The sequence below is a fragment of the Ananas comosus genome, linkage group 15 (assembly GCF_001540865.1).
Source record: "Ananas comosus cultivar F153 linkage group 15, ASM154086v1, whole genome shotgun sequence".
Classification (NCBI taxonomy): Eukaryota; Viridiplantae; Streptophyta; class Magnoliopsida; order Poales; family Bromeliaceae; genus Ananas; species Ananas comosus.
The window spans coordinates 1,131,628-1,146,172 of record NC_033635.1 but is presented as its reverse complement, the minus strand read 5'-3'; the positions used below and the strand labels follow the sequence as shown (position 1 = coordinate 1,146,172).

The following is a 14,545-nucleotide window of genomic DNA, read 5'->3' as shown; positions in this document are numbered from 1 at the left end:
TGTTAATAAGCGAACTTTTGGGCCAATTGGGTATAAATTGGGGTTCAGCCTTGAAGCCCAATAAGGCATCTTCAACTTTCAGCTCCAGTTTAACCCCACCTATTTTGAGCAGAATTATAAATAAAAAAAGATGAGGGCCAGGGCGGGGATACTATAATAGCAACCCCCGAATAACTCTGTTTGGACGGAGAGAAAAGAAGAGAAAATGGAAACAAAACAGAGTGAATAATGTTTTATCTTTTTTCCATCCTCCGAAGTGAATAAAAAAGAAGAGAAAGGACAAAACTTTTCTTTAATAATATAAACAAGAGGAGAGGAGATTACTTTTAGCTCTTCTTCTATTCTCTCCATCCAAATGAAGCGAAAGGGCATTTTTGTTTCACCGAAAATGAATGGAGTGAAGTCGCCTATGGCCTTAAGTACCCACTTTTGTAATTTGGTTCGTAGTAAATTAAATTGACCCATAACTTTGCTTTTTCAAAATAACATAATTGACTTTGTTCTGAATGATACTAAAATTATTTACGAGAGAGAGATAGGAATATATATAGGAAAAAAAATTTAAAATTAATTGCTACTACTTCTTTTCACCCTCTTATATCTTAGTGTTTTTTTTTTTTTTTTTTTGAGGAAAATCTTAGTGTTAAAATTTTCAGTAAAACAGACTAAAAAGGTGGAAACAAAAATTACGTACCTCATTCAATTGAAAGTTATTTCTAACTTAAAAATTAATTACGGACAAACAAGCAGGTGTAGGTGTATGACTTGTTCGGCAACCGGGTATAATCGACCTATTATATGCAAAACATTGTCTCTTGATGGTTTAGACCTAAGTCTCAAGAGCAAAAAAGAGTAAAATTTGTCTGGAAAAAAATTATATTATTAATAAATTTACAACAGTCGTGATACTCGGATTCAATTATGCTCAAATTCTACTTCTATATGCTCCGTTAAGTGTGTATATATAGTAACTTTTTTCTGAGAAAAAGAGTGTGTATATATAAAATATTGCCTAGAGAATAGTATTTTATTTGGCCCAAATGTGGCAGGCAAATTTGACATTTCTAGTTTGAACATGACTAACTTGTGCAACAATATACGATGAATTAATTAATAAATATGCAAAAGCATCGGTAGATAAATTAAAAAAAATAAGGTAATACCCATTGGATTCTGGAAACCCATTAGATATTGTAAAAGAAACTTTTCCTCCCCTTGAGGAGATAAAACCATATATATATATATATTAACGGTGTAGAAGTATTTAAATCAGATGAAATTTTGATAGAAAATTTTTTATACTATCTACAACAAGATCAATATTTCTGATCGAAAATTTTAGTGCTATATCACCACTTTTTATAGAATTTTTATTTCAGCCGTTAAAAATTATTGATTTTGAATTTTTTCGATTGCTACGAAAATAATATCGAAAAATCACAAAAATTATTTTACAGAAACTTCAAATACACTAGATCAAGTCTAACGGAGCCGATCGTCGATTCGGAAGTCCCATCATCGAAAATGGCTCAGGAGCACGGAGGGCTCTGTGCTCATGAGAGCACAGCAGCCATGCTATATATATATATATAGAGAGAGAGTTAAGCTAGAATACTATTGGTAGCAAACGGGTTCCGTTGCCACCCATTTATTTTGATGATGGAGCTTCCAAATCGACAATCAGCACCGTTGGACATGATCTATACCACTTGAAGTATCTAGAAATCAAATCTCAAATATTTTCAACATTATTAGCCTAATGATCAAAGGGTTTCAAAAATTATAATTTTAATGGTCGATATGAGGTATTTTATCGTTTAACGGTGTAAAGATATTAAAATCAATTGAATTTTGATTAGAAAATTTTTTAAACTATTTAGAACAAGATCTATACTTTTGATCTTGATGATTATAAGATTACTATCATCACTTTTTAAAGAATATTTACTTTCAGCCATTCATTTTGTGTCAATTTGATTGACAAGAGAACAGTATCGGAAAAGTATGAAATTTGATTTTTAGATGCTTCAAGTGGTATAGATCATATTCAACAGTGCCGATCGTCGATTTGGAGGCTCCAACATCGAAAATAAATGAATGACAACGAAGCCCGTTTGCTTTTGATAGTATTCTAGCTCAACTCTATATATATATACACACACACTATATCTTAAAAGCATAGTAGTATCTCTTGAAACTCTACCCCCACTATTATCAAAAGAGTAGATGGAGCACACTCTTTTTTGCAATTTTCTCCGCTTCATGGTGCAATTCCAAGGGTAACAATAATTTTGAACTTGGGTTACCCTTGGAAATGCTACTTCAAAAAAAAAAAAAAAAAAATTATGGTCAATAAAAGAGAAAAATAGTGCAATTCCAAGGGTAACCCACTATCTAAATTGTATCCACAAGTATGTGGCTCCCTTCAATAATGAGTCAACTTACACTCCATTTTTAGTATGCAAAACCAAATATGATCAGTTACGATATATTGTAGGGGCAATTCAATATATATATATATATGCTAAAGTAACATGCATGGAATCAAAACTCTAGCTCTTATAAGAGGTCGAATTAAGGTTTAGTACACCACGGACCAACTAACAAAAGGCTCACTAGCTACAATCAAATGAAATTAAGGTGATGCTTCTTCTGACAAAAGTTTAGCCATGAAATCCAAGAACATAACACCAAGGTTTGAAACTATGCATGCCCAGCCAAAATAGAGATCTACTGCGTGAGCAAGCTACGGATGATCGCAGCTTGGGCACTGTCGGCCGTGGCGAGCAACTCCGAGAGCCTCTCGCTCAAATCGTCGACCTCTCGGTGCAAGCTTCTAATGTAGTTGCAAGTCTCCTGCAATACCTTAGCCGCAGACTCCTGCAAAAACCAAAACTTTGGTTGCATTTATACGTATAGATCATAAAATGTAGCATTACTTAGGAGCTTAAACTTGTAGAGAATAATGATTATTTCACATAATACCGGACGTGGAGTTCATGATCGAGGTCAAGTTTTTCGAGCCTTGTAATCTAATTAACTTTTCTTTTACATTAAATCGAGAGCGCTAGCCTAAATATAGGCGTAAGCGACATTGCTGATTATAATACATTAAATACAATTCTACAGCAGTTTAAGTTTTTAGTGAAAAATAGTTGCATTTCACAACTTACTTACCCTATCATTTCTCCTGATGCGAGCTTCAGGAAGAAGCGCTTGCAACTTGGACACGAGGTCATTAATCTGCTCCGCGCTGATCCTCGACGAGCTCGACGGCCTCGATCTCGACCTCCTGCTGGACATGATGTTGTGCTTAATTCGGAATGTGGACTACTAGCAACTACTATATATATAGCTAGCTAGCTACTTCAATGTAAGCTAGGATTGAGTAAGAGAGAGAGAGGGTATATATAGAAGAGGGTAAGGTCGGTAAGTGTGAGGGATATATAGAGGATGAGACAGAGATGGTGGGAGTTATGTTGGTGGAGTACTGGATGGTGCAGTATAGTGATCAGATTGGCATGTTGAGGGACAAGAGATGGTGAGTTGAGGATGGAAGGAGAGACAAGTAGAAGGAGAAGTGGGGAGGGGTGTCAGGTGAAGTTAAGAGTCAGTGATCTACACACACACACACACACACACACACAGAGAGAGAGAGAGAGAGAGAGAGTGGGTAAGAGTGAAATGGAGGAACACAAGAGGTGTAGAAATTAAGGGAAAGAGACAGGGCTTATGGGAAAAAGAAGTGGGTTAAGTACTGTAGTTAAATAGTGTGCTGGTTGGAGAAAGAGTGTGTGTTTGTGTGTGTGTGTGTGTGTGTGTGTGTGAAACAAACACTATTTTCTAAAAAAAACTCAAGTGAATCATTAAAACTACAATTTGGTATACATCTTCATAATTAACATTCTTTCTCTTGTTTAGTTTCACTTAATTTTCTGATCAGCTAAAGACATTAAATTTAATTAAATAGAAGAAAATTTTAAGACAGATTTAAAACTTAGAATCTTCTGCTGGCTTTAATAACATGCAAAGTAAGTCCAAGGAACCCCTACTCTCTTCAAAGCTTAATCAGTTATTGTATATAAAAACTGCTGTAATTTTAATATTTTTATATGGAAGAGAGAGAAAGAGAGAGAGGGGAGATCATGAATGAGATGGAGGGGATACGCCATACTGTCCCTCTACAAGTGGGGCTCGTGGAGACGAAGTGCTCCGATGGGTAGAGAGGAGAAGAAAGAGTCGAGCTCTATTAACGACACACGAGGCCTGCTGTGTCAAGGGGAGACCACGCAACCCATGTTGTTGAGCTATACAACTTTATTAATTATTATATATATTTATATTTGTCCACAATATACGTGTATATATATATATATATATATATATATATATTATATATTAGAGAGAGAGAAGAGAGAGAAGAGAGAGAGAGAGATGGAGAGAGAGAGAGTGGCGGCTAGTGATGCTTATGGAAGCACGGAGCCTCCGTGCTGCCAAGTTGTTTTCGATTGTTAGGACTTTTGAATCGACGATCGCTCCGTTAGACTTGGTCTAGAGTATTTGAGTATCTAGAAAATAAATTTTCGATTTTTCGATATCATTTGCCCCAGTGATCGAAGGGGCTTCAAATCAACGGCTGAAATAAAAATCTCACAAATGTGATGATATGACATTAAATTTTTAGATTAAAGATATTGATCTATTTTATATAGTATAAAAAATTTTCTATCAAATTTCACGTGATTTTGGATATTTCTACACCGTGTAAACTTTGCAACGGCTCACCACGGCCGTTAAAATTATTTGATTTTGACCGCTTCGTCACTAGGCAAATGATACGAAAAATCGCAAAATTTATTTTTCTAGGTAGCTTCAAATACTCTAGATCAACTCTAACGGAGCCGATCGTCGATTCGAAAATCCGAACATTGAAACAACTTGGAACACAGAGGCCTCGTGCTTCCATAGGCATACCGCAAAACTCCTCTCTCCTCTCCTCAGGAGATCGAACTCGCAGTATCTGCCGAGCGCAGCCGCGAGGTGCCATCTCTCATCGTCGTCCGTCATCCTCGCTCCGCTGAACAGTCTTCTCTCTCTCTCTGTATATATATATATATATATATAATTGAGCCAGAATACTTTTAAAAGTATCACCCCTTGGTACTTCTAGATTTCTAGCTCTTGGATCTACTCCTTGATTACTAATAGTCCTTGGATCAAACATTATTACACCTACCACTACCTACCACCACCTACCACCATCATCTCAACCTTACATTTTTCCATCCAAGAGTTAAAAACTCAAAAGCACCAACTTTTTGGTGCTTTTGAGAGTATTCTACCTCAACTCTCTATATATATATAGAAAGAGAGAGTCCATCTACTATCCTATTAATAGGATTAGAGACATTGTCCTATCAAGTCGTTTTAAATGATCGGAACTTCAAATTGATAATCAGCACCGTTGAAATTGATCTACACAATTAAAAATATTTAGAAACCAAATTTTGTAATATTTAAAAATTATTATCAAGTTCATCGAAAAGTCGAAAAATGAACGGTCATAAATAAATAACCTTCTTAAAATAGAGATTAGACTTTCTCAATTCAGTATCAGAGTTATCAAACATTATTTAAATAGTATAAAGAATTTTCTATAAAAAATTCAAGCAATTTGGATTGCTCTACACCGTTAAATAAGCAAACGGCTCATATAGGCCGTCAAAAATTGTCGATTTTACGATACTTTGATCACTATGTAAATCATTTTTAAAATTTATAAAATTTAGTTTCTAGATATTTCAAATATTCCAGATCAACTTCAACGGCTCCGATCATCGATTCGAAATCTCGATCATCAAAATCAATTTGATAGGACAAGTGCTACTATCCTCTTAAGAAGATAGTAGCCCTAGCCTCTCTCTCTCTCTCTCTCTCTCTCTCTCTCTCTCTATATATATATATATATATAGGGCTACTACACTTTTATTAGTATTGAGCCCTTTGTACTCATAAGCTTTTTACTGTTGGATGAAGGGATGTACGGTTAAGATGATAGTGACTCCGGTTAGTTTAATAGTGGTTTTCTAGGGTTGAGTGGGTGGTTGGTTGAATAGTATAATCGGTGGAAATGGCCAAAAGAATAGATCTAACGGCCGAAAACTTATAAATATGAAGGGACCTATACTAATAAAAGTACAGTAGCCGGACTATATATATATATATATATATATATATATATTGTTTATTTTATATATTTATATACGAGTGATGCATGCTCACATGTAACTGTTGCGTTGCAAAGTCATTCAGTTGACGAGATCAAGCTGGTGAGAAAATCTTGGACTGGAAAATCGAATCTCCAGAAGAAATAACAATAATAAGAAGAAGAAATCAAAAAGAAGAGAATTGAAAAGCAAGAGCAACTTTTAGTTAATTGCCAAACGAGGTTAAAACGAAACTTTAAGTACTGTGCTTCACTTCTGTGCATGGCAACAAAGTTTAATTTTCGAAATTGAAAAGAACATTAATATATATTTAGTTTAATTTAAAAATACTTATGTAAAAACACCAGTTATGTTCTTAATAATAAGATCAAGCAGAACCGACCGTCCCTAACGCAAATGGCAAAAGGCTTGGTGGTTGGTACCCGAGACCCAAGTTCGAATCCTAATTGATTCATATTTCAAGCTAAGTTTATTTCTAAATGAAATAAACGAAGCGGATAGCGTGCTATCTATCTCTCAAAAAAAAATAAGATAAAGCGGAAAAGTATGCAAAGCAACAAGTTCAGGCACCATCGCGTATAATAGTTATAGTGGTTAAAAGTTAGTATGTATGGGGGGTTATATATATATATATATATATATATATATATATATATATATATATATATATGAGTGTTGGGGATGAGCAGTTGCATGATATCGACTACTCTTTATCTCCTCATTTGCTACCCACGGCCCATGTCTCCTGGTGTTGATAATGTAATGTGGCATGCCTCACATGCCAAGTACTATACAAACTTCGTCCCCTCTCGTCCACATGTCCATGCATTTAAAGCATCACCAACTCGGCCTCTTAATTTTAATAGAATTAATTAATGGGCTATATATGTATGTATAACTTAATGTGTCAATTCTCCCTTGTATTAACCATTCTAAAATCCTATTTAATTTGAGGGCAAAAAATGACATTGTTACACAAGTTGGGAGTGGGTATTGAAACTCTAACGTGATCGACGAGGTCAAGATATATGTATACTTACAACAAGCTGTGACAAGTGCTAAGTTAATTAATACCATGCATGATATATACTTACAAGTACGTACTGTACAATAGTTTTTATTTACTCTAAAAGGTCTAAGTTAGTGCTTCATATATATTTTATTTCCTATACGCTCTCACACTCTAATTGTCCATGGAAAGATTAATAGGGTGGACAAAAATATGAAAAAAAATAAATCTCATTGCGTTTATTTAAAATAAATAGACGTGGTAAGCTGCGTAATGAAGGAGTCATAGAACGTTGACCAGTCAACGCAGCACAACCCACTCAGATCAACTCAAGTTCCTAACAGCCCACAGGAGCCAATAACCTCTATCACACAAATAATGCTTCGGCGAAATGAGCGCAAGATGAATTAAATAAGATGAACACGAGTTAAATTTTTCAATTTGAAATATTAATCATTTGAACACTAAAATATAATAAACCTATAATTTGTAAATTTTAATTATTATATTAATATTCTAATTTTTTTAGTTATTTTTTTTCAACCTTTTAGCCAGTAAACGGACTAGCAATCTAATTTATTGTTCGCAGGCTAACTAGTGTTCGGCTTGTTAATAAATAAGCAGGGCATAAGCTAGATTTTTTAACTCGATATTTTAACCAGCGAGAGCTAACTCCAACTACACACAACAACAACAACCAAAAAAGAAAAGGTATTAATAGATGGAAAAAAAAAAGAGTATTTTAATGGCACTTGCCATCCCTTGCTTCTACCAGGTCAGATTACAAAGGAAGGAATTCAAGAAACCAAGAAAGTGGTATCAGTAATCACTGGTTTTATACTTTTATTACGGTCACAGTTTATGATGTTCACACAATTCTATACACTTTCCAGATAGGAAATGTCAAAAAATATTGTTGTTTTCTTTTTATTTTCAGTAGTTTCACCTGGCTTTTAAAACATTTTCTCTACTTGAAATATACGTTAAAACCAATATGATTACCGTAGATGTATTCTCCGAAACTCACTATATACATGCACCCTACGATACGTCTAATATATAGCATAATAACACTGTTGTGAAAGTGATCATGCAACTCGGAGGTCCACAAGTACCTTCATTAGCGAATACTTAACATAGACAACCAATCACAAGCATAGATACTCAGAAAGGTAGCGATAATTATACGTATCTCCAGATCTTAATTCTCTTTGTAGCTTGAATATAATAATCACGGCACCCCAATACAAGTTAAAAAAATAAAAGGTTAGATGCTCATTACTATACAATGGGGAAACTTGTAATTCTGTAAGTTTTATATATAAAGATTACGACAGCGTGCTTTGTCCAATCAAGTGACACCAAGCATAACAACTCACATTTTGATACTCATTTATAGTATAAAAAACTGTTTAATATGTGAGCGAGTACAAGAATCTAAGATAATAGACGACAATGAGTACAAATTACAATCAACTAGCCCAAGCAATCACGAGTATCATAAAAAACGAGACGATTCTTTACTGATTTCATGGTGCAGCGTGCATCGCGGGGCACATGAGCTCGATCGAATTGATAGCGTGTTCCGTACAAGATGTCAGAGCCTGGATTATTTCTTTAATCCTGGATCCTGCATGGTCAGGCTAATAAGGACCAATGCTCCCTGGATTTGACAATCAAAGAAGGACCAAATATGCTCATAGGCTAAAATGCTTGCATAGTCACTTAAAAATTATACTCCCTAAAAAACTTGTGCATTCTCCCTTACCACAAAAAAACACAAAGGTTAGACATGGTCTCAATTCGCTTTCAATGTACAGGGATTAAAGCGCCACTGAATGTTAAATCACAGGGACTATCCATTCATTTAACCCTATGCCCTTTAGTCCAGCACTGGAGAAGTAAGGCATCACATGCATTATCATAAAAAATGACGACTCAAGTAGATTTCCCACTCAAAACAAACAGGAAATCACATGCATTATCTTTACAATATGACAACTCTACCAGATTCCGTCCACGCAACAAATAAGGAATCACATGCATGCGTTTCAGGACTGCTGTACCACCATATTTATGATCTGTTTATGCATTGTTCGCGACTCTAATCAGAGTTGGAAAAGGCACCGTTTCAAAGCATGAAGTTGGATTGAGCAGCAATAATGATGAGATCCATAGTTTAAAGTGAAAGACCCGAGTTTTTGATATCTAAGTCCACTTCAAGTATGATGAGGCGGTGTTGGATGGCAAGAAGAAATACCGTCTTTCTGGACCATATGATTCAGCCCATCTGGGTTACAGCGAGCGCCGACTTCCTAAATATATTAAAACTTTAATGATAAAAGCAACTACATGCAATTCACGTGGACTTGATTTATGAGACCATTGTAATAATTTATAAGTTATATCATCCTGTGGAAGCTTAAGCTTTTTTGGAAATTTTAAAAACAAGGAATGAATTAGATGCCTTTGCACCCATGACAGAAACCTTTAGAGTCGAGTACCTTAAATTGACCATGGAATATTAGCTGCTAATGCGAAGCATTTGCAAAGGGCTTTTCTCCTATGTAGATCACAAACCAGCAGACTCTGGTTCATAACAAATCTAAATGCCTACTACAGGGCCTGGTACTTCGGTACATACCGATCTGTAGTAAAAAGAAATAGTCTCTGAATGATTTAGATAAAAATATACAATTGGTTCTTCTAGAAACTAACCAAACATTGTGACGTATACTAAGTGTACACAAGGGCCAAAATATGCAGTGAACTGTTCTAGCTCAAAAAAACAAGCTTACAGTAACTAATGTTCAGCATGTAACCTAAGATAGGAGCATCTACTTCTTCTGTATTTGATCATAGTTTGACCAAGTAAAAGCTCACTGTGGAATTTAGAAGGATGACGAAGGTACAGGACTCTCAGTGCCTCGTGGCGGTGATCCCTTCACTTATAATTTTTGGAATTTATACGAAGTCAGTGCAACGTCCTATTGAACAAAAGGACTTCAAATTGTCCATGTCTAAGTGCTAACACGACCCACATGTTTTGTATGATATTTCATTTAGTGAAACACGTCAAACAGGGATAGAAGGACTTGGGGAGGGAGTTGGAAAGAGGGGGAAGGAACACAAGATATTGCACATGTTGGCATTAAGGATCCATCCCTTCTTTCCATAAATTGAGGCCATTAACTTGAGAGAAATGATTCGGTACTTTTTTTAAAAAAAAATAAAAAAGATCTTAACCGTTGATTAATAGAGGGTAAAAATGTACTTTAAATACTTAACAGGTAAAAGGATTATTTTATTCAAGGTTAGTTTGGTAATTAAATAAATACAAATATTTAAAGAAACTTTTAATTGAGGTCCTAAATTTATGCATTAATTAGCACTAATTTAGGAATTAATTGATTAACCAAATTTATGCAATTATTAGGCATATTAATTTTAGGAATCTACTTTAAATGTTTTAGTGTTTCTCAAATTATGCATTAATTTAAATTATAGAAATTTTAGAAATAGTTTTTATTTCAAATACGATGAATTTAAATTTTAAAAATTAAATACTTAAAATTTAAAAGTAAAATTTAAATTAGAGGAATTTCATATTACTATTTAAAACTAAATTTTACCAAGATTTAAAATACAGTTTATTTGCATCAGTTTAAAACGTAATGCACAAAAAACTTAGAGAGTAAGATTTTTACAACATAGATTTCTCTAGATGAATTTCATATTACTATTTAAATTTTAAAATTCAATGATTTAAAAACTAGATTGAACCGATTGATTTGACTGATCAGATTTTGACCTATTCTATCAAGTATCTGATTTTAATCTATTGAACCAAAATCGGAAAAGATAATAAATATTTTAAACAGAAGTGAATTTAACTGTTAAAGCTAATAAATATTTTAAATTAATTTAAACATATATAATTAAAAAGATTAGAATTATTGGTGAGAAAAAAAATAATTAGGAATTTGAATTCGAATCTCACTAACAATCACAAAACTTATTTCCAAACTCGACAGATTTCAAAATTCCATATCCAAATTCAAAACTGACCAATTTTTCGAAATCCAAACCAAACCTAAACGCAGAAGACTAGAATTCAAACAATTATTTCTGTTTACCATATTTCAAAGTATTTATATGAAACTTAAATTTTTAAAATATAAATTTGAATATAATATTAAATTTTAAATTTAAAAGTGAAATTTAAATTAGAGGAATTTCATATTACTATTTAAAGTTTGAATTCAATGATCATAGTGTTAAATCATTTGAAATTTTTACTATATGAAATGCCAAATTATGAAAGGAAAGATAGAGAGAGAAAAAGGAAACAAAGAAAAAATAAAAATTTTGAAAATATAGTAGATGTAAAATGACTAAATTGCTAATGTATTAAAAGACAAAAATATCCTTTTTTGAGGTACCTGGTAACCGGTACCTCTTCCAAAGTGACCTACTATTGCAGGTCACAATTTTAAAAAAACTAAATCTGAGCCGTTGAATACGTGTGAATAAACGGTAACCAAAAAAAAAAAGTATAGAAGCATTACTCTTAACTTGATTTTTGGAAGATGTGATAATTAGTGTGGTCCTATTTCTATTTGCATGCCTACAAGATTTCGTACCAAACATTGAGGTTGATGTAGGTGGCCAGGACCAGATATAAGCAGTAGAAAGTGTAGTAAGGTTCCAGCAAACAATATAGCATGATCTGAAGGATGAAGTATTCATATAAGCAATTCCTATGTTACGTGTAAAAGACTTCATGTTAAGCCTGCAAGCATGATAATTTTGCAATGGATACATAGAAAATTACAAAATCCAAATGATAGTTTCGAACTAAATCTTAATTTACTTTCATTTGTGTGTGTGTGTGTGTGTGTGCATGTGTGTGCTTTTGTATGATATTTCATTCAGTGAAACATGTCAAACAGGGATAAAAGGATTTGGGGAGGGAGTTGGAATATTGCACATGTTGGCATTAAGGATCCATCCCTTCTTTCCATAAATTGAGGCCATTAACTTGATTTTTTGGAAGATGTGATAATTAGTGTGGTCCTATTTCTATTTGCATGCCTGCAAGATTTCGTACCAAACATTGAGGTTGATGTAGGTGGCCAGGAACAGAAATAAGCAGTAGAAAGGATAGTAAGATTCCAGCAAACAATATGGCATGATCTGAAATGTTACATGTAAAACACTTCATGTTAAGCCCGCGTGCATGATAATTTTGCAATGGATACATAGAAAATTACAAAATCCAAATGATAGTTTCGAACTAAATCTTAATTTACTTTCATTTTGTGTGTGTGTGCATGTGTGCGCACACATGTATGTGAGGCTATTGAAAGAGAGGGGTTCGCGGTGTCAATGCAACTGGTACTAATTAAAGCTGAACTGACACTACATTGCACACACTTTAGTGATACCCAAGTTGAAATAACTACAAAAATGATCCAGGATTTTAAGATTAGGCCATTGAATGTCATAGCTTAAGAGGACAATATAGTTTAGGACTCTAGTTTGGTTTTTTTTTTTTCTTTATTCCCCTCGTACATCCGCATGCTAAAGCAGAAATTTGATAACCGAACAGCAATATCTTAGAAAAGAGTTCAACAGTAACAGGGAAAAAAAACGCCCGAATTATTACCTGTAATTATATGATGATGGAATAGGCAATGCAGTTGCTATGATGAAATGGCAAAACAAAGCTAAGCGCTTACCAAAAAATGACAAGATGCATTTGACAATTTTAAATAAAACAAGCTTTGAAGTTGCATACCTTGCCGACACCTTATCGACAATGTCTTCAACAATCGCATTCACTTTTTATTTTTTTCCTCTTTTTTCCATTCTTTTATGAACTCATGAAAGATGAGCACAAATAATAATAATAATAATAATAATAATCATATTTCTACAAAACACTTTAAAATCTTTAACAAAGTTCGCACAAAAACTATTTTTACCAAACAATATCAACAATTTATGCAATTCAGACACCTTTAATATAACCTCCAATTGTGCAATTCTTCAATAGAAATTATCTCAAATTTGTTCCACTCTTCTTCTTCTTCTTCTTCTTCTTTTTCCCTCTCCCTTACTTCATAACATGAAATTTTACAAAATATAGATTAGTCCATCCAAACCACTAAATAACATTTTCAATTAAAGCAACTATAACTAACAATCAACTTAACCTTTACAGTAGGCTTGAGCTAAACTTCTAAATTAAATGTTCTCCCTTAAAATTTGTTACCTTTAAGGGGAAAAAAAATCGAATTATCCCAAATGCACAATACATCCACCAAACAGAAACTTCAACAAAAGAATTAAAAAAATAATTAGAAAATCTTAATAATTTAGATAGCTATCAACTTATCAAGAACAAAAAAACACAATAATTGCGTCTATTGGAATTGCCAAAGAGAAATTATAGGGATTCATACCAATCAATTAGAAACAGATACATTACAACAACTACGGATTCAGAGCGCCATAAAAGGAAACCCTAGAATCAGTTGCGGTTGATTGCGGTAATTCCAAGGGAAAATTTTACGGAAATAAAAATAAAAATTAAAATAAAAAGAGCAGGAGAGGCGAACATACCAGGGAAAGGAGACCACGCGAAACGAGAACAGGACAAATTCTTCGTGGACTATGTGCACCCATAAATGCGTGCACCGCGACTTCTTGCACCCGCCATGCTACATCCTGATTCAATCTATACCGTACAGTTTCATAAAGTCTCTAGTATTGGTTAACAGAGATGCGGTTCACGGACGTAAGTAAACACCGGGTGCAGTTGACAATTTCTGTATTTAGATGGGCCGTATCGGATTCGGCCTAACTCGATCCAATAAACCTACTGGTCCAGCCCACGTACATCCGACCCGTAAAAATAAGTCTTAAATTTTGCCTTGGGCTGACCCGTTAAGTGCTAATAAATTGGCATTTAGTCCGAGTGGGCCCAGTCCTTCTATATTCTAAAGCCCAATCTTAGTATCTCTCCTCTTTTCATTTTTGTTTTTTTTTTTTTTTGTCTCTCTCACTCAAAAAAAAGAAAAGAAAAAAAAAAACAATAGTCATCTTTGATATTGTATTTGATTTGAGGAGGCCTAAAAACATAAGCTCCAATTTTTATACTTTTACTTGCGCAAATAGTACTATTTTAACAAGTTGAACTAGAATGCTATAAGTAGCAAACGAGCTATATTGCCACCTATTTATTTTCAATAATGGAGTCCCCAAATTGATGATCCGCACCGTTGAACATGATCTATCTATACTA

General features: G+C 33.9%; 1 protein-coding gene and 1 long non-coding RNA gene across 3 annotated transcripts; both read right to left on the bottom strand.

The window, feature by feature from the left end:
- Positions 2,542–3,524, bottom strand: LOC109721009 (transcription factor ILI6). The gene is made up of 2 exons (XM_020248400.1): positions 3,178–3,524; positions 2,542–2,880 (listed from the first exon to the last, which is right to left on the bottom strand). Exons 1-2 carry the CDS (start codon positions 3,301–3,303, stop codon positions 2,731–2,733), a joined length of 276 nt encoding a protein of 91 aa, XP_020103989.1. The 5' UTR covers positions 3,304–3,524; the 3' UTR covers positions 2,542–2,730.
- Positions 8,535–13,818, bottom strand: LOC109721010. Of its 2 annotated transcripts, none has more exons than XR_002219119.1 (2): positions 13,704–13,818; positions 8,535–9,129 (listed from the first exon to the last, which is right to left on the bottom strand). It is a non-coding gene; the product is annotated as an uncharacterized LOC109721010 (long non-coding RNA). The 2 variants fall into 2 exon arrangements; XR_002219118.1 differs by having other exon boundaries at positions 8,535–8,866.